The sequence below is a fragment of the Coniophora puteana genome (genome assembly GCF_000271625.1).
Source record: "Coniophora puteana RWD-64-598 SS2 unplaced genomic scaffold CONPUscaffold_2, whole genome shotgun sequence".
Classification (NCBI taxonomy): Eukaryota; Fungi; Basidiomycota; class Agaricomycetes; order Boletales; family Coniophoraceae; genus Coniophora; species Coniophora puteana.
The window spans coordinates 2,773,141-2,798,146 of record NW_006913054.1 but is presented as its reverse complement, the minus strand read 5'-3'; the positions used below and the strand labels follow the sequence as shown (position 1 = coordinate 2,798,146).

General features: G+C 53.7%; 10 protein-coding genes across 10 annotated transcripts; 6 read left to right on the top strand and 4 right to left on the bottom strand.

Annotated features, from left to right (window-relative positions):
- Positions 1-1,286: 1,286 nt before the first annotated feature.
- On the top strand, positions 1,287-2,531 carry CONPUDRAFT_150355 (uncharacterized protein; the record flags this gene model as incomplete). The annotated part of the gene is made up of 1 exon (XM_007766812.1): positions 1,287-2,531. One exon carries the CDS (start codon positions 1,287-1,289, stop codon positions 2,529-2,531), a length of 1,245 nt encoding a protein of 414 aa, XP_007765002.1.
- Positions 2,532-3,421: 890 nt separating this feature from the next.
- CONPUDRAFT_118457 (uncharacterized protein) lies at positions 3,422-4,862 on the top strand. Its single transcript, XM_007766811.1, has 3 exons — positions 3,422-3,689; positions 3,747-3,947; positions 4,013-4,862. The coding sequence occupies exons 1-3, from the start codon at positions 3,623-3,625 to the stop codon at positions 4,573-4,575; spliced, it is 831 nt and encodes a 276-aa protein (XP_007765001.1). The 5' UTR covers positions 3,422-3,622; the 3' UTR covers positions 4,576-4,862.
- Positions 4,863-5,434: 572 nt separating this feature from the next.
- On the bottom strand, positions 5,435-5,901 carry CONPUDRAFT_150352 (uncharacterized protein; the record flags this gene model as incomplete). Its single annotated transcript, XM_007766810.1, has 3 exons — positions 5,435-5,539; positions 5,596-5,763; positions 5,830-5,901. The coding sequence occupies 3 exons, from the start codon at positions 5,899-5,901 to the stop codon at positions 5,435-5,437; spliced, it is 345 nt and encodes a 114-aa protein (XP_007765000.1).
- Positions 5,902-6,070: 169 nt separating this feature from the next.
- pks-nrps3 (polyketide synthetase) lies at positions 6,071-9,668 on the bottom strand. Its single transcript, XM_007766131.1, has 4 exons — positions 9,561-9,668; positions 7,646-9,506; positions 6,623-7,591; positions 6,071-6,569 (listed from the first exon to the last, which is right to left on the bottom strand). Exons 2-4 carry the CDS (start codon positions 9,483-9,485, stop codon positions 6,217-6,219), a joined length of 3,162 nt encoding a protein of 1,053 aa, XP_007764321.1. The 5' UTR covers positions 9,486-9,506; positions 9,561-9,668; the 3' UTR covers positions 6,071-6,216.
- A 439-nt stretch (positions 9,669-10,107) lies between these two features.
- On the bottom strand, positions 10,108-13,356 carry CONPUDRAFT_98646 (ATPase V0 A0 complex 116-kDa subunit). Its single transcript, XM_007766809.1, has 11 exons — positions 13,316-13,356; positions 13,158-13,258; positions 12,728-13,054; positions 12,562-12,677; positions 11,990-12,506; positions 11,637-11,924; positions 11,550-11,569; positions 11,237-11,498; positions 10,694-11,176; positions 10,373-10,630; positions 10,108-10,312 (listed from the first exon to the last, which is right to left on the bottom strand). Exons 1-11 carry the CDS (start codon positions 13,341-13,343, stop codon positions 10,187-10,189), a joined length of 2,526 nt encoding a protein of 841 aa, XP_007764999.1. The 5' UTR covers positions 13,344-13,356; the 3' UTR covers positions 10,108-10,186.
- A 303-nt stretch (positions 13,357-13,659) lies between these two features.
- Positions 13,660-15,256, top strand: CONPUDRAFT_98645 (uncharacterized protein). The gene is made up of 9 exons (XM_007766808.1): positions 13,660-13,884; positions 13,943-13,968; positions 14,022-14,034; positions 14,094-14,118; positions 14,169-14,229; positions 14,290-14,482; positions 14,552-14,685; positions 14,746-14,900; positions 14,953-15,256. The coding sequence occupies exons 1-9, from the start codon at positions 13,754-13,756 to the stop codon at positions 15,085-15,087; spliced, it is 873 nt and encodes a 290-aa protein (XP_007764998.1). The 5' UTR covers positions 13,660-13,753; the 3' UTR covers positions 15,088-15,256.
- An 84-nt stretch (positions 15,257-15,340) lies between these two features.
- On the bottom strand, positions 15,341-17,403 carry CONPUDRAFT_162718 (uncharacterized protein; the record flags this gene model as incomplete). Its single annotated transcript, XM_007766807.1, has 5 exons — positions 15,341-15,690; positions 15,759-16,198; positions 16,253-16,528; positions 16,584-16,866; positions 16,925-17,403. The coding sequence occupies 5 exons, from the start codon at positions 17,401-17,403 to the stop codon at positions 15,426-15,428; spliced, it is 1,743 nt and encodes a 580-aa protein (XP_007764997.1). The 3' UTR covers positions 15,341-15,425.
- A 911-nt stretch (positions 17,404-18,314) lies between these two features.
- Positions 18,315-20,548, top strand: CONPUDRAFT_70325 (uncharacterized protein; the record flags this gene model as incomplete). The annotated part of the gene is made up of 9 exons (XM_007766007.1): positions 18,315-18,620; positions 18,682-18,879; positions 19,047-19,084; positions 19,149-19,233; positions 19,469-19,499; positions 19,717-19,799; positions 19,880-19,958; positions 20,006-20,208; positions 20,417-20,548. 9 exons carry the CDS (start codon positions 18,315-18,317, stop codon positions 20,546-20,548), a joined length of 1,155 nt encoding a protein of 384 aa, XP_007764197.1.
- A 388-nt stretch (positions 20,549-20,936) lies between these two features.
- On the top strand, positions 20,937-21,584 carry CONPUDRAFT_70324 (uncharacterized protein; the record flags this gene model as incomplete). The annotated part of the gene is made up of 4 exons (XM_007766006.1): positions 20,937-21,205; positions 21,251-21,413; positions 21,468-21,512; positions 21,567-21,584. The coding sequence occupies 4 exons, from the start codon at positions 20,937-20,939 to the stop codon at positions 21,582-21,584; spliced, it is 495 nt and encodes a 164-aa protein (XP_007764196.1).
- Positions 21,585-23,318: 1,734 nt separating this feature from the next.
- On the top strand, positions 23,319-24,843 carry CONPUDRAFT_70323 (uncharacterized protein; the record flags this gene model as incomplete). The annotated part of the gene is made up of 4 exons (XM_007766005.1): positions 23,319-23,585; positions 23,645-23,980; positions 24,039-24,092; positions 24,541-24,843. 4 exons carry the CDS (start codon positions 23,319-23,321, stop codon positions 24,841-24,843), a joined length of 960 nt encoding a protein of 319 aa, XP_007764195.1.
- Between the last annotated feature and the right edge of the window lie 163 nt (positions 24,844-25,006).

Below are 25,006 nucleotides of genomic sequence, written 5' to 3'. Positions count from 1 at the left end.
CCTCCAACAGCTGCCTCAGCTCCTTCTGCTCAGAGACCACCGCCTCGTATTCATGCTGTGAAGATCGTAAGCCTTGGATCGTATAACCACCACTTTCTTATTCACGCAAGCTCACCATAAGCTGGTCCATATCAGGCAACGCCGAAGCAGGTCTAGACGTCTCCTCTTCTCCCGAAGACCTATGCTCCCCTGAGCCAGACCCAGGATGTTTGCCATCGCCTCCGGCCTCGTTGAGCGCTGTCGACGGCGAAGACGGTGACGGAGAACCTGGAGTCCCATCCTGCTCTGACGGGGGCTGCGTCGTGCTATCCGACCAGCGCAAGATGGCCATAGGGTTGGATGTGGTGTCCCCTCTGGGTGTTGTGGCGGAGTCTAGCCTGACGGGCTGCATTGCATACGGAGTCAACGGGCGGTTATTTACCTGTGACTCCGTGTGGTCTTCGATATGTCCCTGAATTGGTTTGTGTTAATGTCGAGTCTGGAGCGAGAACTGTGGGTTGGATGAAGGATGAACGTCATACCTCTGACCTGGGCTTGTCGCTCTCGCGACGTTGCGCAGGAGACCGTTCATGCTCATCCCCCTCCAAAAACTTGGATGGCTTTCCATCTGTGGGCGACGACTGTAAAAGGCCTTGCAAGTCGCTGTTGGCAAGGAGAATGCCTGTCGGTGGGGCATCCGTCGGAGTAGCACCACCACCGGCGTCCGCTACAACCAACGTTGCACCTTGACCCTCAAAGGATTCGTTCCCGTCAGGAACAACACTCCCGTTCAGACGGCCATCAGTCGACGCAGTTTGCTTGATCCCATTGGACTTTGCTGTCCTTCTCGGGCGGCGGAGCGAAGAGTTGAGAGATAGGAGGCGGGTGCTGATGGGCATGATGCAGCAGCTGCGTTGACATAGAAAGACGAGCGAGGGAGTGCAAGAGACTAGTGAGTAATACGTGTGTTAAAACGAAAATGAGCAACACACACCTGGACTCTAAGATACCGTCTTCTGTTGGTGGTATTTTGTCGGAGGGATGCATATCCCGTAGACGTAGTTAAGTATTGGAAATTATCCCACACCACCAACCCAAACATAGGGTGTGATCGACTCCTGATATCAGGGACATTTGTTGACTGACGCATGCTAGAAACTATGACACAAAGAATGGTGATTCACAAAACGACAGTGCGCGTCATGGTCAGAAACGAGTTGGTATATTCAACAGGGGCTAACCTTAACTTGGATCAGGGCCTCCGCTTACACTAAATTTGCTCAAGCTTCAGCTTACTCCTAGCTGCGATGGCTGTCGTCCCTTACTTGCCTCCTGAACTCTGGCTACGGATTCACGACCACACTACGACTGTCAGTGGGACACTTGATCCTGACATTCACTTTCACACGGAGCTAAATGGTCTTTATGACGATCCGGGTAAATATGCGGACAGCGATATCAACGCTTCGCTAAGGCAAGCACAAACGACCCGTCGATGGCTACCGCTCGTGTGCAAGCACTGGTACGAGATGTTCATCCATCGCCTGTATCAATCTGTCATCTTCGAAGGAGACGATGCGCTGTCCTCACTTACCTGCGCCCTCTCGACCCCTCCCCGCATTCCTGGTGCACCTCCTTTGGGGCACTACACAGAACGAATGGACATCCTCTCTGACTTCACGAACAATAGTTTGCTTGTGAGCAAAGGGACAGAGTACATGCTTGAGCGCGGACTAGCGACATTATTCGGGTCTTGTCCCCGTCTCTCTATACTCGTCATCACCTTCCGCGCACCAGAGGCTCGCATCTCCCCATCCATGATGGGAGCCCTGTGCCAAAATGTACCCAATCTCAAGGTTCTCCAGCTTCGCAACATTTCACTCCGCTCAACGGACACAGAGGCACTCCTGCGCTCCATCCCCGACCTCCGCATCCTGGCGTGCTACCACATCGCCTTCCCGCAGAACCACATCGACTCCGCAAATATCCCCTATCTACCCCTCCACACAGTCGCGTTCAGCAAGCTGAGCCGCCCAGAATTTATCCAGTCAGGCTCCCTCCCTCAGCTGCGCAGCCTTGTTCTACACGGTAACGCCTTCTTCACCGACACACGGAACGAGACGTTCCTGCGCGCCGTCGGCGCCACCCTCCGCACCATCCACTGGGACGTCGAAGATCGCGAAAAAATTCAGCTGTGGGTGTCGCAGATCGGGCGCCACTGCCCGAACCTGGAGCGCCTTGTCCTGTCGGTACCGGAGTACGCGTTCTTCGATCCGGAGGCGTTCCCGCTGCCGCTCGAGCTCGAGCTTCCGCCCGTGACGTGCCTCGGACTACGGACGGCCGCCCCTGGGCCTGCGCGTTCGCGGTTTACACAGGATGCTCGCTATGAGCATATCTGGAGTTTTCTGACCAAAATACATGGATTGGCTCCATCCGTTAGCACCGTGCAGTTCTTGAACATTGGTGCTCGTCACAAGGAGGAACTTGAAGATGTACCTTCTGGTCTATCGCATATAAAATTTGAACATTACTATCGACTCGCACAGTCTTAGCATTCGGATCTAATTTGTATCGTACTGTCATCGCCTTGTCGTCCAAGCCGCAACATCTGGACTTGTACGATGCCGTAGATATATTTTCATCTTATTATGAAGCACAGTATCATGAAGAGGTTACAAGAGGACGAGGACATGAATCGACAATCAACGTTTTTACTTCGTTGTTGGGTTGAAGCTGCGCATCCTCCATCGGATCACAACAAGCACCAGTGGCCCGTAGGGAAGAACGACAGCTGAGTCGACTATGCATTTCTCGGCTCGACCCCCTCCTCGATTACGAGGTTATTACTGCGGCTAAGGCGATCATAAGGCGAGGTTGGGGGGTGGGAGCCGTTTTATTGCGCAGATGTGACGCCTCGAAAGTTGAGGCCACGGTTGAGAGGGTAGTCTTTTATACGGCAAGGCCCGCTCACTGGGACGATGAGGGACTCCGAGCCACTCACTTTCAAGGTACACATCGGTCATCCACCTGAGAACACGGAGCATCCCTCTGACCCTGTCGTTGGCATCGCATATGCCATTTCTTTGTTAGTATGTCCATCTTCACTCGAAACATTGGCGTCTCTCAAAACGATAGATCCAGGGGACATGACAGGGCGGTTCCCGGGGACGCCGTCGGACTCTGCTCGACACCGAGCCCGACACCCCCAACACCGGAGTCCACATCCACGTCGTTCCACGTCGCAGGAACAAACCACTGGGAAGCGCAGCTCGATGCCGTCGAATAACGACAGCAAAGTCGGCATCGGATACGAATGGAGCAGCTGCCCGACGCAGTAGACAACGCTGCCGACCGTCGCCGAAGTAACACGCGTATATATCGGGCAATGCTCAGCCATCTAAGGCCGCAGCCGCGGTGGCGTTTCGTGCCTTGGTGGCAGATACTGCTGTGTCCCTGCCGAGATTGCTAGTGAAACAACCTTCAATGTTGGGAATGGTCGTCTCGATGGCGTTCTTCTAGAGTATAAAGAGACCAGAGGCGATCTCGTCCTCTAGTCACAACACCAAACCACCAAGCTCTTTGTCTTCATCCGTCGTCCACCAAAGCTTTCCGTCTCGCATATCAGACAACTCCAATACCAGCCATGTCAAAGGTTCTTGCCATAGGGGCTTCTCGCAACATCGGATACTACTCCTCTCTGAGACTTCTTGGTACGTTCGCCTTTCTCTCTCCTGGGTGAGACAACCATTTACGAGCGGTTTGATTAGATTTGGGGTACACTGTCACCTTTCTTCTCAGGAAGCCAGAATGCTTCGACCACGACGCGGCCATCACCCGCTTCGTGAAAGACGGCAAAGCCCGCCTTGTCAAGGGCGACGCCCTGGTCAAATCAGACGTCGAGCGCGCGTGGGCTGAGGCTGCCAAGGGCGGTGACGATCTGGCTGTCGACTTCATGTTATTCACTGTTGGTGCGTTCACGGTCTTACCCACCTCCCCAATGATCCACAACTCACCGCTGTTATCAATCATCTAGGAGGCACGCCCTCCTTCAAACTGACCAAAGGCTTCATCATCGAGCCCCCGAACCTCGTCACCCAATCCCTGCTCAACGTCCTCGAGACACTCCCCGCCGACAGCCCGGACGTCAGGATCATCACCATCTCCTCGATAGGCCTCACGCGCGAGTCGCACAACGCGCTACCCCGCGCGCTCAAGCCCGTGTACAGCTACACACTCACGGCGCCGCACAAGGACAAGTGCGGCGCGGAGGAGGTCCTCGCGCACGCCGCTGGGTGGACGTGGGATGTCCGGGACAGCGCGGGCGAGGAGATCCTCGGCACGAGCTGGGCGGATCGCGTGCCAGAGCCTGCGTCGCTGAAGCGTCTGGTGGTGATCCGGCCGGCGCTGCTCACGGACGGAGAGTGCGCTGCGGATAAACCGCCGAAGCGGGCAGGGAAGGAGGCGTACCGCGTCAAGGAGGGTGATGTCAACGGCAGCTGGACGATCTCGCGTAGGGATGTTGCCCATTTTATAGTGGAGAAAGTCGCGAAGAACTGGGACGAGTGGGAGGGGAAGCGGGTGAGCATTGCTTATTGAGCATAGGTCCTATGGCTATCTCTTTTCTGCTTTATCTCAGCTGTCTCAGCTGTATTTATTCGCCTTAATGTACAATATCTTACAAGCTTAGTACGTCTGCACTATATTCGAACATAAGATGATAACATCACTTTCACTACTCACCCCGTATCGCTTCCTCGGCCGTCTTCCACCTGTGCCCCTCCCATAGTCCATTCGAGAGCGCCTCGAGCCCTAGCTCCTTCCCCTGAACGCGATCCCAAGTTACCCGGCTCCTTCCAGAGTTAATCTCTTCCAGCAAGTACTTCTTCCAGGCTCTGAGACCTTCAGGCGCAATGTCTGCAGGAACCTCGCTGACATGCTCGACCGGCACCGACTTAATCCTGCTGTACATGCTGGCGAGATCTGGCAGCGTTATTCGCTCGCCCTCGATGCGGAGAGTTGTATCTTGCAGCTTAACGGGCGGGAGTGTTGTGAGAACGTGAGCCAGAAAGCCTGCGAACGCATATCACATATATAAGCTATAAGGCTGAACCGTCCGAAGAGCGAGTCAAGATATGAGGCCGATACGCACCACCAATGTCAGCGAGAGCGGTAACAGAGAAAGGCGAAGGAGGCCCATGCTCTCCCGGAGGATCGAGCACCAGAAAGGTACCTCGCGTCACTGAACCCAGCCGCGGAATGAACTCTTCGAACAGCCCGTTCTGCATGATGGGCCAGTCAGAGGTATTAATCCCCGATTGAACTTGGCACAATGCGCTAACTCACGTAGACGCGCAGCGTAGGCACCCCGATCGACTTTGCGTATCCTGCCAGTGCACCATACAATCACCAGCTCAATATCACTTCAAACGAACGTCGACCAACAAAACTACAGCACTCACTCGAAACCCGGGCCTTCGCAGCCACATGCGGCGCATCCAACGCCCTCCGTCGGCATCCCAAACTCAGAGGGCACGAACAGCCGCACGGCGCCAGTGCCCGCCTGCTTCGCCGCGTCGATGAGAGCGTGTTGCAAGATGCGTACCCCGCGGATCCGACCGCAGAAACGAGCACCTCGATGCCGTGCTTCTTTAGAACAACAGAGACAGCGTCGACGTCTGTGGGGTCTGCGCGCTCGACTTTGAGATTTGGATGGGAGGGGAACGAGGAGGTGGAGTCTGGGCGGGTGAGGACGAGGACTTCGGCGGTGTCAGTCGCAAGCAGAGCCTACGGCATAAAGTCATCGAGGTGTGTAGCGGGCTCGACTGAGATGTCGGACTCAGAGGGGCGAACCTCGAGGATCGGTTTGCCTACAGTACCTCCGCCGCCAACGAGCGCGATCTTTTTGAACGGCGTAGTGCTCATTGTCTATAAAACGTGGTCGAGGTTGTGAGATAGGATGTATCACTTGATATTTGTAAGGCGCAAGAGCTCGGTCACGGTGACAATCAACGCGAACGAGACCCAATACTCAAAGTTAATTCAGAAGATCGAAGTCGAGCACTCAGAATCACACCAGCGAACGAAGTCATGAAAAAAGCGTAAGATCCAATTAGAAGAATATGATAGTAGACGTAAGGTACATAATCCAGACCTAAAGAACACATAACGAGACAACAAGCAAGAGTACACGAGGGAATACAGACAACAAGCGTGAAGAATACAAACGACGCTCAGAAATTAGAGCTCGTCATCCGTGACATCTTCGCCACGCTTTTTCCGTGCCATGCGCTCCTTCTTGAGCTTGCGTGCCTCGGACGAAGTGAGCTTCTTCTGCTTCTTGTTGTCGATCTTGTTGCCCATGGCATCGTACTGGACCTCCTCCTCGCCGTCCTTCTTGTCGATGCGAGCGCCAGAGCCCTGACCCTCAACCCAGTTGTGGCCAGAGGCCTCGAGGTGACCATCGCGCATGGCCCAGACCTCGGAACAGATGGACTCGGAGAAGTCCCGGTTGTGGGTGATGATGAGGACACCGCCCTCGAACACCTTGAGCGCTGCGATGAGAGCAGCGAGCGACTCGCGATCGAGGTAGTCTGGACAGATAAGTTAGAATATATTCGACAACGACGACCATCAAGGTACTCACTCGTAGGCTCATCCAAGCAGATGACGTGGGGACGACGCCAGGTGGCGGCACCGAGAACAATCTTGACCTTCTGACCACCGGAGAGACCACGCATGGTGTTGTGCGAGACAAACTCGGGCTCGAGACCAAAGTCCGCGAAGTGCTTCTCAATCTCGCGACGAACGAGGGGGCGGAGAAGACCGAGGCGCTGAGCCTCACGGGTGTCGACCTCAAGGACCTTCTTCTCGAAGCCACGCTTGATGAGCTCGTCACGCGGGAGCCAGATGTTCTCGGACGAGGACATGTTCTTAAACGAGACCTCGTACTCGTACGACTGCTTCAGCTTCTTGCGGGCGATGATCTCGTCGATGAGGCGCTTCTGGCCCTCGATGACGATGGAGGCGCCCTCCTTCATCTTCTTCTCTTCCTCCTCGGTAATCTGGCGGCTGGCCTTCGTCATCTCCTCCAGATCCTCACCCGTCTGGTAACGCCAGAGCATGTACTCGAGAGGGGTCTTGTCGAGGTGGTGGTCGATGTGATGGAAGGCGTGCTGGGCGACGTAACCGATGACCAAGTTGGGGTGCTTCCAGATCTCACCACCCTTGTTGGGCTCCATGTCACCGATGAGGAGCTTGACAAGCGTAGACTTGCCAGAGCCGTTAGGACCGAGGACGGCGACACGGGAGGAGAGGGAGACTTGGAGGGAGATGTCGTAGAGCTGCTGGACGGGCTGCGTAGGGTACTGGAAGCCGACCTTGCGCATCTTGAGGAGCGACTTCTCCTTGGTCTTGACACCGTCGAGCAGAGGAGGGTCGGGGAGCTTGAACTGGTAGTCCTCGAGAGCCTCGAGCGAGTAGTACGACTTGGCCTCAGGGACGACCTTGACAAAGGCCTCGAGGTTGCCGCGGTAGCGCTTGACCTTGAAGCGGTTGAGGTGGAGGACGTCGGTGATGGTGTTGTTCAAGAAGCCAGAGTCGTGCGAGACGATGACTAAAAAAGAGCGTTAGGATACAGTGGTGTGTGCGGACAACGCCGACGACTTACTGGAAGTGCAGTGCGTGAGGCTGGTGAGGTAGGCCTCGAGCCAAGCAACGTTGATGACGTCCAAGTGGTTAGTGGGCTCATCGAGGAGGAGAATGTCGGCCTTGAAGAGCATGGCGCGGGCAAGGGCGAGCTTCATCTTCCAACCACCAGAGAGCGAGCCGATGGCCTGCTTCTGACGCTCGTCATCGTAGCCGACGGAGGCGAGAGTCTCGATGATCTCCTGCTCAGAGGCATTGACACGCTTGTCGGAGAGGATGAACTGCAAAACCGAGGTGTCTTCCTCGCTGCCGTCGATGTCGTGCTCGACGTAGAAGGTGCGGACCTCGTCAGGCGAGGGGAAGCCCTCAACCTGGCCGTTGGTGATGGCACGCATGAGCGTCGACTTGCCGGTACCGTTCTTACCGCAGAGACCGTAACGGTGGCCACGCTTGAGACGGAGAGTAGCGGTATTGAGCAGGATCTTGGCACCATAGGCGAGCGAGAACTGGCAGTTGCACAGGTCCTCACCCTCCTCCTCGTCCTCAGGAACATCGTCGTTATCGTCCTCAGTAGCGGACTTGACGACCCACTCGCGAGCGACGGTGACGGGCTCGGGGGTGGAGGCGACGAAGGCGAGGTAAGGAGTAAGAGCCTCCCAGGCAGGGACGTCGAAGTTCTTGGCGTTGACGAGGCCAGCAGCCAGACGAGCGACGTAGGCGACGGAGACGTCCGAGGTGTTGATAGAAGCACCAGCCTTCTTGTAGATGGAAGCGAGAGAAGAAGCGAGCTGCGGGCCCTCAGCGAACTTGAGAGGAGGCAGGTCGGTACCGTCACCGGTGGGGACCTCTCCGACCTGGCGGAGGGTGGCAATGGCCTTGCCGACAACACCACGAGCCTCAGGGTCACCGATGCTCGACTCAACCTTGAGCAGGCTGGGGAGGAGCTTCGGGAGGAAGGGGCGGACGGTGACAGGGGAGTCGACGAGCTTGGCCATGTTGTCGACGATGACAGCGACCTTGCGCTTGGTGGCAGTGAGCTTCTCGTTGATACCACGAGCAAGCAGGGGGACCATGAGCGAGAGGGTGGCGGAGTCTACTTCAGTAACGAACGTGGTGGCCGAGAGGAGCTGGATGGTGCCAGGGACCTCTTCGACCGGGTTGATCAAAGCTTTGATAAGGGCAGGAATAAAGCGTTCAATGTCCTTGTTGGAAACGAGAGCGGTAGCCTTCGTAAGCGTCTCGCGGGACGCCTTCTTCACGTCGGCCTTGGTATCCCAGATCGAATCGGAAAGGACGGGGACAATGTCAGGCATGAGACGGGCAGTCTGCACAGGTGCGCTGGCAATGAGCTGGTCGAGGACGACCAGCGAGCCGGTCTTCATCTGCCACTTGCCGGCAGTCTTGATCTCGTGAAGAAGAGCGGGGAGAAGGAGGGCAGTGGCCCAAGGGTTCATGGTGGCGGCATACTCACGGACAGCCTCGACCGCGGCAGTGCGCACAGCGGGAGCCTTGTCAGCGAAAGCCTCAAGGAGGGCGGCGAAGAGGCCGGAGTCAACGAAGGTGGGCTCAAGAGCCGTGGTAGCACCGGTGCGTGCGAGGGTGAGGACCGCCTCAGCGGCGCCTTCGCGAGCGGCAGGCGATTTTTTGTCAGCGAGGGCCTTGATGGCAGCCTCGGTGAAGCCAACGGCACTGATGGCAGCAGGGCCTTCGTTTTGAGCGGCACCGGCCAGAGCCTTGGCGGCGGCATCGCGGGTTGCCTTGTCGGCAACGAAGAGAGCGGCGACGTCGATCTGACCGTCAACAGCACCTTTAAGGGTGGCGGGGGAAGGGGTAGCAGTGGAGGCGGCGGTAACAGCGGGCATTTTGGATTTTTTCTGAAAAGTCTGCGAGGGAGATGTCAGCACTGGAGGACGGTCGTCAAGGGAGGTAAAACTAACATTGAACTAGTAGAATGGATCTATGGGTAATTTTCTCCTGGTTGAAACAGCCAACGAAGTGGTACCAAAGGACAAAGAACGCTCTATTGTCTATGGGTGGCGAAACGCCTGTCGGGGAGCACAAGGGTCAGCGGCGATCAGGACAGCGTGTGTCAAGATATAGGACGGACCTCTAAAGAGAAAGTAAAGAGGAAAGGAGGAAGCGGAACTAAAGAGAAGGCGATAAGGCGACGAGGCAGGGCAGATATACGGCATGGATGGTCGGAGTTCAAAAAACTTCTTTGACGGGTGCGCCGCCTTGTCCGCTTAGCCAATCCGTTGGCTCGGCACCTGCTGGCATGCCACCCGTCCATCTTATCACATCGGCTACCATCATCCCTGCACCCCGATCCCGGCGCTGTCGCACTTGCCGCCCCCTTGATCCTCGCTTCAGCCAATCTACCCCATGTTCCGGCCATCTACCCCGCATTCCTTGACACACCACTATCGATTGCTCAAAAACGAGGCATAAAACACACAGAAAAAGCTAGCGCAGAAAACCACCGCCCCATTAATCTACTCGTCCATCTTTGCGAAGCTCAGCGGAGTGAACGCCTGTCCATTTAGTCAGCACACGTGCGCATCATTCAACACAAATACATCGCCAGCAGGCAAAAGGAAGGCACTGCACTCACATAACCAGACCCCTCATAGTGCTTGCTGTTGGCTTCCACCCAGTGCAACCGGACGGCGTGCAAAAACGCCGACAGTCCCTGAATAGGTAACCGTGTCAATCGGCAACACACGTTGCTGTGTTCTAGTGAAACACCCACCTCCATGATACACAAGACCGCCACCGTCAAAACAAACCACAGCACAGTCACAAAGATCATCGCGATGATCCCGATGATTCCACCGAGCCCTTCCACCTTGCTCATCGTCATGTCCCACAGCACCTCGGACAACTGCGCGTGCGCCAGCGACAGCGCCCACAGACGCAGGTACGACGCCGTGTGCGAGATGCAGCCGAGACAGAACTCAATAGTGTGGATAACTTGATGGATCACCACCTCGCCGAAGTCGTGATGTTCCTGTTGTGGAGCTGCTCAGCCCGGGGCCGTGCTGCCGAATTTCCAAAACAGGCGTAAACGTACCGATTCGTCCGCTTCCTCCACAATAACTCGCCCATTGCCCTCTTCCTCCCCTTCCAGATGCTCATCGGTGCTGGCGCGCAAAGGAGCGTGGTCTTCATCGTTGCCCAATCCGACATAACCCTGACCATGCGTCTTCTGAAGCTCCTTCCATTGCAGGTAGGGCTTCGTGCAGAGCATCCATGGAACGCACACGACTGCAATGAGGAGCAGCACCACCTGAACGAAACCCTGTCCGGGATAGAGCTGCGACTCAGGTTCGATCGTTCCCGGAGAAAGCACCATGCTGATCAGCATGTTAAGAAGCGATGGAGGCTGAGTGGACGCCTTCGTCCAATCGATGGACCACTTGTAGAGAATACAGATGACCAGATAACCGAAGATGGACTGGAGGAACAGCATCTGCGGCACAAACACCGTCCAGATGTCGGTCTTGCGGTTGAACCGGATGGCATTAGGAACCTGCATGCAGAGCGCGAAGGTCATCTGAATACATGGTTGGCGTAATCAGTTCATGATGTGAGTAATATCACGAGGTTGACGTACATGAATCACACCGAGGACGACGGCCATCTTCATCTTGTATGAATTCATAAAAACGAGCCCATTGTCTGCCTCATGCCAGGCGGGGTCCAAACCGAAGGGGTAAACGTGGCCATTGGACACCGCGGTGATCGTACCGGTCACGTTGCCTTCAGGCCAGTCCCAGCCAGAGTGGCCGAGGTGGAGGGCTTTGGAGAAGATATCATTGTACATGAATCCGGTGTAGATCGAGAAGATGCCCATCATGAGGATGATGTATCGTCCACTGCACGAGGAGCATTAGATCAGACCCTAAAACGAGGCTCATATCACTCACAAGAAGAACTGGCCCACTATCTAATTTGACGAACGCATAAGAGTTAGCCCTTACCAACGATATCAACGTGATCAAAAAGGGGCGTACCTCGCCGAGATCTGCCTTCGCCCACTGACGCTCGCGCAAAATCATGTATAGCGCGGCGACGGCAATAATAATACCATGGCCAATGTCGCCGAACATGACAGCGAACAGGAAAGGGAAAGTGACGACGGCAAATAGACCCGGGTTGGCTTCCTGATACGTCGCGATGCCATAACTGTCCATGATCGTCTGGAAGCCTTCAGTGAATTTGTTCGTTCGGTTGAACGTCGGAGGAGTCTTCTTCGTGCGCAACTCCTGCAGAATCGGGACGACGCTTGTGCCAGATTCCTCCTGAGCACATGACAAAAGGGTGTGAGCATGGGAAAACATCGGTAACAATGTAAAATGTGGCTGACCGTCGCATGCCTCAGCGCCAGCTGGATCGTGGTGATATCCCGGGTGGGGCACCAACCCTCAGCAAGCAGGGTCTTGCGACGTGCATCGTAGTTGAACAGGTTCATCGTCTCGTAGATGAGCTTCTCCTTGCGAACGACGTCATGCCACTTGGAGAGGTTCTCGCCGATGCGCAGCAGCTCGCTACGCCTGTTGGCACCGGTGTTGTAGAGAACGACCTCGAGATCCTCAAGACGCGAAGTGACCTCACGCAGAGACTCCGCACGCTTATCGGCGTTAGAGTCAATGGGGTAGAGCGTAGCACCCATAGACTCGGAAATCTTGCGAATCTTGGCGAGGAGGGCGTCGCCATGAGCAAAGATAATGAACACGTTCTTGCGAGTCTCGGCTCCGGTAGAAGGGTCGACGAAGGGCTCCGCGATGTCGATGTGATTCATGTAAAGGTTACCGCGAAGAACGCGCCAGAGAACGCGCTCGAAAGTCGGGACACGAGCGCGGTCGATAGTACCAGCGACAAATCTGTTCAATGAATAATCAGTTTCCCTCTCCTGAAACTCATCATAATTTAACGTACTCGAGGTCAAACTGAACATTGGACGAGGAGAACTGGTTCTCGCGATCATCATGCTGCAGCAGAGGAGCCGTACTATCATCGAGCGACTGGCGAATCTCAGTGTGACGACCCTCAGCCTGCACAACAATCAGCAATCATAACAACAACCATGAAGAAAACAACAGACCTGCTCGAAGAACCCCGCAGTCTCGCGCAGCACATACCTCGCCTCGACGAGCTCCCTCGTGCGCTCGCTAAGCGTCTTATAGCTGTCGTTCATCTGATTCAGGCGCGTCTCGTGCTCCGCGAGGGTGACATTGAGCTCGTCGATCGTCTGCGCCGCTCTGGGGCCGACCGCGACGAGGGGCGCAGAGTCGTACAGCGGGCGCACGGGAATGACGTCCTTCTCCTTCTCGATTTGCGAGGTGAAGAAGCGGATGCGGCGCGCCATGTCCTCCGTGCGGCGGATTTCGCCCACGAACGAGCGCTGGAACGGGTTCACGTTCGGGTTGAGCTGCGGGAGGGATGGTCAGCTCAGCACATCATGAGTCATCCATTGCAGTGCCTCTTCCAGCGCGTCTGGGGAGCAGGGAAAAGGGTGGCAAAGGGGGACGTACGTCTTTGAACTGGACATTTCCGAGTTCTCCGAGCTCATGGGTGGAGTCGTGCGCGACTTCTGTCGGGATATAGAGCTGGATGAGGCTCATCTGTTCCGAGTCTTGCGGCACGTCAACACTCTGGATTCATGACCGTCGGACACGCGACAAGCACTCACGGAACATGGTAGGGTAGTCGTCCGCCATGATTGAGCGGAACTCCAAGTCAGAGGAGTAAAGATCGTTAGTGGTATATGCGACGGGCGCTGCCAGTCAGTAGGATGCGTCCACTTGCACTGCGACGCCAGAGGGCTCCTTCTCCTGCGTTTTGTTTGGCGCAGCTACCAAACAACCCGGTAACTGCCGGCGCCGAGCAAGCCAGGAGCCGATTCCAAAACGGGCTGCCGAAAGCTTGAGCCTAAGCCACGTGATTCATACCGTGCGCAGTGCGTTACCCTTTGTTCACTTGAAGAGTCTTGAACAACTTGGCGCCGAGAGCTAAACTTGTCCTTTAGCTCTCCACCTCTGCAAACCGGTGTCCACAGGCCCTGCACGACCTACTGCGCTCTTTCTGCTGCGCTTATTACGACCCTCCTACTCACGACTTCTACTTACACATGCCTGCCTTCGCTGAATCCGAGTTCTACCTTCAAGCAAGAGATGTTCAGACATCATTCACGCCGAACTCCACGCAACGGATCACATTGATCGTAGCAGGAGTCTATGTCATTGTTATCGGCATACTATGGTGGGTTTCACGGGCATACGGATCAAGTGCCTTAATCCTCAGCTATCTGTTCCTGCAGGCATATACCATTCTTGAGCTGGATAAGTGAGCACGTTCATATACACCGTCTCGAACCTCCGTTGACGATCCCTTTCTAGTCTATCCTTTCAAGTGAGTCCACTCGTGACAAACTACCTTGCACTTCACCTCATGAGTTTTCTTCAATGAAGGCTCCTCACAGTCGGATTCCATGAAGTACGTCCATCCGCTCGCGCAACCCCTGACAGACACTCACCAAGCCTCAGATGAGCCACGCCATCGCCGGCATGCTCACATGCGCAACAATCCACTCCGTCGAACTCGACCGTAAGCTCCCCTTCCCCCGTCTCACCTCCGACACTAACGACATCTCGCCTCCTCAACCAGCCGACGAAGGCGGCGAAACGCGCATGTCCGGCGGCATAGCCTGGATTACCCTCCCCGCCGGCTACCTCGGATCGTCATTCATCGGCGCCTGCCTCATCGCATGTGGCTTCGACGAGAACGCGAGCAAGGTCGCGTGCCTTGTTCTCGCCGTGTTCTTCCTCTTTACGTTGTGGTGGGCTCGCAGGAACTGGCTGTGAGTCCGCGCCTATGCTATTCTCGGATCATGAGATCATCATGATACTGACGTGGGGCCTGGATTCAGGACATGGGCGCTCATCTTTGGGATGTGCGCTCTTATCGTTTTATTCTGGTTTGTCGCGGGAGGTGTTGCGTTGCGGTTCTTCGTGTTATTCGTCGGGGTCATGTCGTGTCTGTATTGCCTGTGGGATATCATCGGTGCGCCGCATCTCTACACTCTCGTCATTGAAAATGTTCTCATACCGATATCGAGCGCAGACGACACTATAGAGCGCAAAGTCAACAACTCCGACGCATCCGCCTTCGCCCGTATTTGCGGGTGCTGCCCATCCCGTGTCTGGGGCGTTATCTGGCTTATCCAAGCATTCATTTTCTTCGCCCTGGGCGTCATCGTTGGACTTGTTGCGTTCAAGGTATGCATTCACCCACACCTTTCCCCACTTTGCCTTGCTAACATTATTGCAGCAATCCTTTGCCCAGCAGAAGTCAGATTCAGATCATTTCCTTCCCGTCCCCGGATCAAGCGCAGCCGCGCCCTCTTTCACCCTCTCTTCTCCCCTCTTCGCCCTCATCGGACTTGTATCTTGGCTTCTTCTGTAACCGTCGGATGAGGGAATGGACTTTTGAGTGTTATACCCGTAGAATGCGATGAATACTTTCCTGTACCCTCAGTCAGCCAGTGAGCGCGATGTGCAGCTCGGACTTTTGTAGGCTATTACGTGTTTCGTTTGATATCAGTTGATCATTGTATCAATTTTCTTGATTCCCCTCCGTCTCGTTTTTATCGAGCAAACATTTGTCCATAATTTAGCAATGCACGAGTAGTCCAAAGAAAAACAAAACACAGGTGGGTATGTACAGTAGGTATGTTGGAACTAAGTTCGCGTCCTAAATTCGTCTTCAGTAGATCTTCCATTCTCTGTCATATCGCGAGATTTTCAAAACTCGTCCCATCCATCTGAGTCTTCTGCACGCACGACGTGAGGTCCGCCACCAGATCCTGACTCACCAGGCGCTACAGCCGGCTCGAAGTCATTCGGGTCTACGCTCTCATCGAACGGATCGAATGAAGGAGCGTGAGCGGGTGCGGGCCCGGCGGGCGGCAGGTCATCTGGGTCGTATTCCAGGGTGACCGACCGTTCAGCGTTCTGCGTATCGATGTCGGCGCCGGAGGCCATTGCCACCCAAAATTCGAGTAACAGCCTACCGAGAAGGTTTGTGAGCAATAAATCCGAGTCATCAGACCCGCTATAAACTCCCGGAAGACCCACCTCGCCTCATTGCCCGCGCAGCACCTATACGTCACGACCGTGCCATTGCGCTCCGACGGCGCGTCATACGCGACGTCGAGATCTTTCGCGATACGCCCGATGCTCCCCGCGTCGGGGCCAACAGCGTTCATCATCGTGCTGTGCAGCGCGCGCACGTCGATGACGTACACCTTCTGCGTGCCTCGGGCGCCCGAGTCGGAAGGAGGCGCCTCGAACGTGGTGCTTCTCTCGCGGTACGAGCTCGAGCTCGAGGCTGTGGCTGAGCGGGAGTCCTTGCCAGCACGGTTGCCGCCACGCCAGCGGTCGTCCTCGCGTTTGACGCTGGCAGACGACGCGTAGCGATAATCACGTCGGTCGTCGGGGTAGCCGTAGTCGACCGCCTCCTCCTTCTTGACTGACGGACCTCGACGCGGGGAATACTCGCGCTTCCTGTCGTAGTACTGCACAAATCGCGTTAGCTCAGAAGGAGTGGTGTACAGGAATGGAAATCTTACTCTCTCTGACACGGCAGGGAATTCAAGAAGATCAGAAATACGGGTGTTGTCAGCAAAGAAGTCGATGCCACTACTGTTAAGGACGTCTATGCCGAGGTGTCGGAGGACCGCCATGGCCATCTCAGCGTCGTGCACGAGAAGTAGCACCGGATGGCGCTTGGTGTCTTTGAACTCCTCATTCTGGCTCTTAGGGGAAGCAACCCGAGTTAAGATCGCCTTCAGCTTCTTCCCGGCATCTTCCAATCTCATAGTTTCTGTGACACCGTGAAGGAAAGTCTGAACGGCCACCGTGTCAGTGTTCGCCGCATTCAAAGTCGATTCCAGAACCTACCCAAGGCTCGCTTGCGTTCTTGAAAGTCTGATTTTCCTTAATGGTGCAATGGACCTGATCGATGCAGGATTTGTTCGAAACGAAGTTCTTGATCTCGGTTTCTGCCCAACCTATGTCAAGAAGTCTAGGTGATCCGAGGCGCTCGTGGCGCGGTCTTGCGTCGACTCTCCAATTGTTGTACGCAAAGGAGATGACACGTAATTCGGAGAGCTTAGTAGGCAGATATTCCGGGAGAGACAAGCTCGCAGGATCTATAGAGTTCATTAAAGTTCTATAGAGAACTCTGCAAGAATGTTCAGCATAAAGACGGAAGACGCAGACGACCGATTATATTTGCGCACCTGTTATGCTCAAAGAAGGCTCTCGCCCGTCCTATCGGGGTAGCGGTGGTATCGCTGCCATCGTAGTAGTATGCTTTATTCGCAGGGCTGTTGTCGATCATGTCCGCGGGAGCCTTCTTTCCCTTGTTGGACTTCTGCTTGTACTTCTCGAGCTTCCGTTCCAACGCCGTGCGTGAGGGAAAATCGAAGCTGAGCGGGCTAAGGGAAAGGTACGAGCTTGCCGTATGCGGACTGTGGTACGGCTGGCGGTAGCCGTGGTTCCTCGTGAGTTCTATCATTTGTGGTTTCGTCAGAAGGATGTTGGTGGCGCCGTTCGGTAGAACACCAAAAACGAGCTCGAGCGCCCCCTGGGCACCATCAGGGCGGAGATGGCCTGGACCAGGAGCCGCGCCAATATTGGCGATTACAGACGCGTCGTCATAGTTCCTCGACCAAGCCTCCGAGTGGGCTCTGAACCCACCAACCTGGTAGTACGACATGAGGAGTGCGTGGCGCCTAAGGAGGGGTGCCGCGGTTCAAACGTTCATATTGGGAGCCCGTGGTGCGTCGCGTGCAAGACGCGTGGAAATAAGGTTCTGTCCCCCGCACTGAACTTTATGGTGTGTGCCGCGTACGCCGTACAGTCGTAGAACTGCTTCTCGGCCTTCCGACGACATCGATCATTTCCGCAATGTTCCCGAGTCAATGAAGATTTGCGCAGTGTCCCATCGTCTTGTTTACCAGTCAGTCGGGTAATTACGTACGCGATTTGGCTCCAGCGGGCCATAGTACGTTGGTCTCCCACTGGCATGATGCTTGACTCATAGAGCTGCACTTCCATGCTCGAGCGGTGACCTTTCATGTACTAGTAGGGCGAAATGAACAGAACCAGGCGTGTCTTCCCTCCAAATTACGCAAAAAAGGCTCCCCCATTGGAGTGTTTGCTGCTCTATTTCTTTTCCAGGTCTGGAGGAGTCAGCAAAGTTACGTTTGGCTTCGCGATGAGTAAGTTTCCGAAGAAATCTAATCAACATGTTTGAATTCGCTATATTGTGCCACCTCCATGCTCGGCCAGTTTGAAACTCTTTCCGGTAGGAAAGCTCCAAGACTCCTTTCGCGGCAGAAGGGCGTGGAGGTCTTCCGAGAGCCTTCGTTCGCATTCGTCCGCCGCGGCGGTGCCACGCTTCATTTGTGTCTACAGCTCCATATGAGTGCAAAATTGCCGCTGACAAGAAGAATGCTTGCGTCCTTTCGTAGAAGCCAACAAGATTTTATCTAGGGTGTCTCTCTCACAAACCGTACCTTTGATATTTGTGATGAACCAACGACTAGCTATAGTAAAGGTCTGTCGAACGTCGATGATATATAGATAACCCAATCGACTTCTTGTCTCTTATTTGTTGCGTCACACATGGCGCTGTCTCCTTCTCAAAACCCTGCTCCTGACTCGAAGCGTACCTTCATATGTCGTGAAATGCGCGGCTCCAACGTCCCAAAAACTTGGGAGCTCATACTCTCCAGCGACGAAATATGCGACAGCTGCAAGGCGCTGCCTCACGAATGCTATCGTCGGACCGGTCCGCGGCCCAAGATCGAGAATTCATGCCAAAATTGCGACACAAACAGTCTAAAGTGCTGCATTGACGGTGTTGACACCAGAGAGGGCGGGAAAAGCAACACTTCTTCTCCCTCTGCGGAAGCTTCGCGCCTTTCGCAGGTGCGTTTCGCTTCTTTCATGATGCTTGATATCTAATCTGTATAAACCGGGACCTTCACAGGGAAACCCCCGTGCTGAGGAACGTGTCAAGGCGGCAAGGCAGCTTAGACCAAGACATACCCACCCCATGATAGGCGGCAAAACGCGACCGAGCTCGACGCAGAAAGGTAGAGATGGCGCTGGGTCTAATCCGCGGCGTTACGGGACTCGCACTTCAGATCGCCTGGAGGCAAGGGAGAAATCTGGTAACCGAGGCAAGGTTGATGCGATTTGACATAGATATGATGCACTCGTTTTCGCTCGGGCGAATACTGGCCTGGATATAATACAGCAATCGCATTTGTTTTTCCACAACTAAGATGGGCGTTTTCTATGTTAATGTATCAAGGGAAGGGAAGGCAAAACCCAATGTCGTACATTTCATAGAGCGGTGAAGTCCTTTTTGAGGCATCAGCAGGCTTACCGTAAGTACTACGAAACAACGTTGACAGGATAGCCGCATGTAAAGATGCTCATCCAAGCTTGAAGTGATTGGATAAATGTGGAGGGTCTCGAATGGAGAAAGTGTGAGATTGAGGCAGGCGCGAGAGAAGGTGGAAGATGTTGGCCTAACGTGAGCGCAGCTCAACTTAGAATGAACCAAAAAGTGTACCGACCGCCGTATTGGGTGAGATCATCTAAGCAGCGAGAATCAACGCACGTGGGGCTAAAGTTCTGTGCTCAAGCGCTCATTAACATTGCCGAACGATGCCGAAGAGTCTGCAGTAGTTTGCGGCCCATGCGGCCCGCGTCTTGACTCGACCGACGACACCACGTTCATTTCCATCAATATACACCGAGCTTCGAAGATCTACGGCAGCGCAATGACTCCCTCATCCTGTGAGTGTGTCATTAGGACGGGTATGTTCAATATATGTGGTGTCGTTCCCTTCGGACTCATTGTCAACCCATTGTCGACCACGCGCAGACAATGAGATTTGAGGCTAGATAAACAACACTTTCACGCCGCATCCGCAACTACTGATGTCATGTAAGGCAAGATGACCAGCATAGGACCTGTCTTCTGGTGAATGTTTCACATGAAGTTGGGCCTCAGTCTGCTTTATCTGCTCCTCTATTTGCTACACCACTTCCGGCGGAGAATGGCAATATTTCATATATTTTTTGGTGTCGTCACTGGTAAGTTTCCGAAGAAGCCATCGACATCCACTCACTCTGATCTCGCCCCAAATGTCAGGTTTGACGCCATGATGATACAGAAAGGTAGCATGCCGCATGCTATCACGGTCGATCCCCGTGTCATTGTGCTCGCGTTAAGGTTACCTGAGGCAGTAAAATGTAACAAAGTCTTCCGTCTCCAAGATCACCTGCTGCATCCCACTTAGGTAAGGTTAAGTTTTTCACCATTGAAAATCAGTTCGCCGTCTGGAAACTCCTCTACAATTCTCGCGAGAACCTTCCATGGTCGTTGGCCAATTCGAAGGCTCGGAAATCAGGAATCAGGAACATTGAATTCCTCACCGCGCACCCAGCTAGGAGGGAATTTACTATGTTATCCTTGATCGATCAACGCAGCGAAAGCCTATTTGTGCGTCCGCACGCTCTAGTATACCAGAAACAGGCTCTAAAACAACAGCTCGACGCACCGTTGCGTTGAAAAATCATACCAATCATACGAAGAAGTGCAAAACCGGGTAGATCACGCGCTATCCACATCGATGATTTTATATCATGTCATTTCCGTGCGGCCGATAAGGGGCAGTCGTCTCAGTTTCAGTGTTGTGGCTCGTTTCCAGGACAGGAAGATGCGTATCAAGCACCTCATATCTAAGGCGGGATTGTCCTTGTGTTCTCGTCCTGAACACTGGGGCCACGAGGCAGGACAATGTGCCGCAAACATGAACGGTCTCCTCGCGCGGGACTTCTGATGCTCCGTTGCTTTCAGCGTCGTCATTGGTTTCGGAGTGCTGGACTAGGTTCATTCGGCATTTGCCTCTCTCGAACTCGCCAGCTTTTCTCCTCAAGCGTACGCGTGTAACATGCCATAATACCGAGACGGATCCCGCAATTCCCCGCGACTACGTGGAGCAGTTCATGGATATTTATACACCTAAATTCAGAACAACGTCTCATGTTCTCTGGAAGTTCAGCTAGAACCTTTATCTCAATGAACCACTGAAAGTACCGAGGACCGGGAACTGTTTTGCTCTTCTTGCGCCAGTGCTCAGATCGATCACACGACGGCAAAGTCATCCAAATTCCAGACCAACGGTTTATATGTCAGCAGCATCAAGAAAACTCGACGTGCACTCCGTTATGTCTCCCATGCGCACCCACCTCACAGACACCACCATAGCTCCCTATTTACTTGAAGCGCGGACCCGCCGCGCCAACATCTCCGTTATGTGGCGGCGCGCAGACCAAGGGAGATCCTGCACATCCTGTTTAAAAGCCGAAGCTCTCTGCTACCACCGTGCGGACGATGGGGAGCAGGGGCTAAGCGCCTGCCTTCGATGCCATAATAGGGCGGAGAAGTGCCGCGTTGCAGGCGTCATGTCGCGCCGAGCCAGGCAGCAGCAAGCCAAGTGCGTCACAGAGGTAACGTTTTAGCCTTCTAATTCTGTGATTAGTTCTGAGGGTTTGAAGCAGTACATTGACGCGAACAAGGAAAACGGCAATGACTCCAAGCCCCCGAAAATCCGTCGCTCGCAACCTTCTCGTACAAGGATTAGGGAAACTACGGGTACTACGAATAAAAAGAAATGCGGCGACGCCCGCGTTCCTCTCATCACGGTGGGTTCTTTCGGTTTACGAGCATAAAGAGATTTAATCAAAGACGTATTGAAGCATGGCCTCGTAAAACTATGCGCAGAACTTTTAAGTGAATTACAGGTACGTGTTATGTTCTGACCAACTTCCGTCCGCGCTTTCAACGTCGCCTCGTAGGTTAGCATCGTTCCCTGAGAACAAATAAAGGCCCGTGTTTTGGAGCATTGAACGCTCAGAAGGAAGAAGGAAGTCGGTGTGCTTTAAAAGGCGGAATCTCAGTCCCATAAACGAAACGAAATCGTTGTATTACTACTAGTAGCTATCGTTTACAAAGTATGCAAACATTTGGCAGAGAAAATGGTCCACATTGGAAGCAGAAACAGCACGGACACAAAGCACACTTTGTCTTGACACGGTCCAACAAATCAATTCCACCGTGGCGACAAATGTTCGCCGACGATTGAGCGGTGATATCGATACGGGCCAGAGGTCGTGTTTCTGACCATGTCTCCTACAAAAAAAAGAGATATAGTTACTATCTTGGTAATCAGAGATTAAAGAAGATTCGTGGCAAGATCACCGATTACGTGCTTCTGAGTCTTGCGGCCGGCTTCCATCATGTTGTTTATTTCTATCAAAAAGCTATTACGCTGCAGTAATGCTTCTTTGACGAATCTGACTCGCTATCGGAGATTAGACAATTGGGGCCAAGAGTGGGATTCCTGTTCAGTTACTGGTCTCGACTCAGAACTGTCACCTAGGCAAATACATCTGCCAGAACATCTAACTCAGTTGAATCCATCCTGAGCGGACCGAGAGCAAACCAAAGTTAAGTTTGTTTGATTGTGTCTTTGAAGAATGCGTGGAGAACTTCTAACTGAGGGAGAGGTTCCAGAAACCTCGGATCAGCTTTCATGGTTCAGACTTGGGTCAGACAGAATCTCAGACATGCACATGTCCTATAGAGACGCTTCTGGAAAGAATTCCATGGCCAAGGAAAGCCAGTACTACGCTCCGGCATATTCAGATTTGATTGAAGTCTCGTTGCAATGATACTAGGTCATGTCCGACCTAGGTCCTAGCTGTGTCACTGGCCCAATGTGTGTATGACTTGGTTCGCAAAGATGCTTTTTTCGTAGAAGGCTCCGCGATCCAGCTTGAGCAAAGATAAGTGCATGAAAATCAATACGTAAAGCTCCCACGAAGGACAATGGACGAGAATGGGGTGAATGATGTATTCCTGAATGATCCAGGGGACTTCGTTTGACAGAGAAGCCAAGGAGAGACCTTCGCATTAAAGCCTACCCATCTCACGCTGATTTGAGTAGATTGCTATTGGTGCATTGTCCCAACTCTAAAATGCCAACATGATGAAAGCCTTCCACCAGACGCTTACAAAATGACGTTGGCTCACGTGTATAAACCAACACAACGCAATGTAGGGCATACGTGTCTAACAAACGAACAAATCAACAAACGAACCACCTAAACCCAAATGTCCACGATACGACCGTTATGGCGGAGGGAGAATGCACACGTTCTGACCCTTGAGAGTGTCACTAGAGCAGAAGTGACTGGCCCCATGGAAAACGAGGGGTGACCCGCAGGTTGGAGTCGCAGATGAAGAAAGAAGAAACCGCGAGTACGGCGCGCATTAAACAGCGGGGATTGAAGGAAGCACGAGCTATGAGAAGAGACCAGTGAGAAAAGACAATAAATGCAATTGGCCGCAATTTTCCAAGCTCCAAGAAGAGAACGGCCTGAAGACCAGAAGACAAAGGATCATTGCGTTTAGCGAGAACGAATCTCACATCGAGGAAAGAGTACTAGTCGAGCTAGTGCACTCACGTCAATACCGGGAGATCACTTTTGAGAACGTCCGAGATGTATATAACACGTAGCTGCGGTCTCTGTCCAGCGTTTCGCATCATGCCCTTGATCCCACCGCCTGGGCCACCTCCGCCACTGGCAGACATCATTTATGATCGTACGCGCAACAGCGCGAAGGATATCCCTTGGCAACGTGTTCTAGACCGTGACTCTATCTGCGAGCGTTGCCAGGAGCTGTCTTTCGAATGCTACCACCGGCTTAATCCTAAGCGAGCTTCCAGCGCATGCCTGCAGTGCAATTATGCAGGTCTTAAATGCCGAATAAATGGTCTCACACCAACGGAAAGGATGAGAACTCCCAATGCAGTAAGTCTTCTCCTTGTCCCGCAACGATGATTCTTTAGCTGAATAATTCCGTATACTAGCAGAGCGGGACACAGTTAGCCCGAGATGAAGACCAGCAGAACGGACATAACAGACGAGAAAGACGCCTGAAGGCAAAGCGCAAACGTTCGGCGTCAGACTTGGACGACGATTCGGAGGATGAGACTATCTCGCGTTTCCGACGCGGAGACGACGAGTATTTGCCGCCAACCGGGCGGCGCGGGCGTCCTAGCGGCAGGCCTAGAGGTAGACCTCCACTTCGGGGCCGACCTTCTGCAGGATGCCAAGCAACGCGCGCTGTCCACGCCCCAACCCTGAGCGCCTCGTCTTCCAGCAGGAAGGAAAACTGTGACAGTCAACATCTTGAACGCGTCTTGGTAAGATACCACTCATAACCTACCTGCGAAGCGCCAGCTTACCTCTCGATGTTATCAGAAAAAGCATCGTGATCTCGTAGCCGAGACAAATGACCTAGTCAATAAACTTGAGGTGAGCATGTGTTACTTCCGTCCATCATACCGGCGTTCATGGAACACGACTGGAACCCTACAGGGCGAGAATTCATCTATGCAGGAACAGCTTGTCTCGCTGCGACACGAACTCAAGTTCGGGCAAATGGGAGGAGACTGACTCGGGAAAAGTCTGTAGTCTGCAACATAACTAGTGACTCACATGTCGCGTAAGTAGGAGCATAGATGACTTCAGAACCTTAAAACTTGAATGAAAGTTTGCCGGCGTATCGAGTCTGTATAACCTAAATAGCATTGTCAGCGGCCCAGACATCCGTCAACTCCATAGAGCACAATTCAACAATGAAACTACCGATCAAAATCATACCACCCACTCAAGAGCATTTCGACAGTGGTTTCGTGCTTCAAGTTGTCCACGGAGTCAAATATGCCGTATACTTTTATGTCACTGTGTACACATCAAAGAGGGTTTCTCCAAGGTCGAATTCCGAGTTGCGGATGAACGCGGGAAGCATTGGGTCGATGGACCTTTGTCGGTGCATATAATTGGCGGACTGTGGTCGAAGGTCAGTCGTGATCCCCCCACTGCGTCCATTTTCCCTCCAACGGAACTACCGATCGCCGCTGCGGTCGAACTCTGTGGTGTTTGCACGTCCGGATCGCTAAGCTGCTGCAGGAAGTTCCTCGTAGGCGAGCCGCATAACAGCCCGACGCAGCTACTCACACTTGGTGGTGCATCCAGCTGTGATGGACGGAGAAAACACCAATGAGCACGGTTAGCTCATTATCATAAACACGGGTGTGTCACAGGCAATGGCGAAGCCAGGCAAAGGACGAGGTAACACCCGAGACAGCTCTGTTATGTAATGAGAGTCCAGTTACACGCCAAAAGATCATAACACCCTGACCTTATGTTTCATTTACGTTGCCGTT

Bases quoted from the DNA above. Each gene is read 5' to 3' on its own strand.
- CONPUDRAFT_118457 (XM_007766811.1), top strand. From the start codon at position 3,623: ATGTCAAAGGTTCTTGCCATAGGGGCTTCTCGCAACATCGGATACTAC. The intron at 3,690-3,746 runs GTACGTTCGCCT...CGGTTTGATTAG, and splicing joins CTCCTCTCTGAGACTTCTTG to ATTTGGGGTACACTGTCACC. The intron at 3,948-4,012 runs GTGCGTTCACGG...TCAATCATCTAG, and splicing joins CTTCATGTTATTCACTGTTG to GAGGCACGCCCTCCTTCAAA.
- pks-nrps3 (XM_007766131.1), bottom strand. From the start codon at position 9,485: ATGCCCGCTGTTACCGCCGCCTCCACTGCTACCCCTTCCCCCGCCACC. The intron at 7,592-7,645 runs GTAAGTCGTCGG...GCTCTTTTTTAG, and splicing joins CCTCACGCACTGCACTTCCA to TCATCGTCTCGCACGACTCT. The intron at 6,570-6,622 runs GTGAGTACCTTG...TTATCTGTCCAG, and splicing joins CTGCTTGGATGAGCCTACGA to ACTACCTCGATCGCGAGTCG.
- CONPUDRAFT_98646 (XM_007766809.1), bottom strand. From the start codon at position 13,343: ATGGCGGACGACTACCCTACCATGTTCC. The intron at 13,259-13,315 runs GTGAGTGCTTGT...ACGTGCCGCAAG, and splicing joins CGACTACCCTACCATGTTCC to ACTCGGAACAGATGAGCCTC. The intron at 11,499-11,549 runs GTGAGTGATATG...CTCCTCGTGCAG, and splicing joins ATAGTGGGCCAGTTCTTCTT to TGGACGATACATCATCCTCA.
- CONPUDRAFT_98645 (XM_007766808.1), top strand. From the start codon at position 13,754: ATGCCTGCCTTCGCTGAATCCGAGTTCTACCTTCAAGCAAGAGATGTT. The intron at 13,885-13,942 runs GTGGGTTTCACG...CTGTTCCTGCAG, and splicing joins ATTGTTATCGGCATACTATG to GCATATACCATTCTTGAGCT. The intron at 14,483-14,551 runs GTGAGTCCGCGC...GCCTGGATTCAG, and splicing joins TGGGCTCGCAGGAACTGGCT to GACATGGGCGCTCATCTTTG.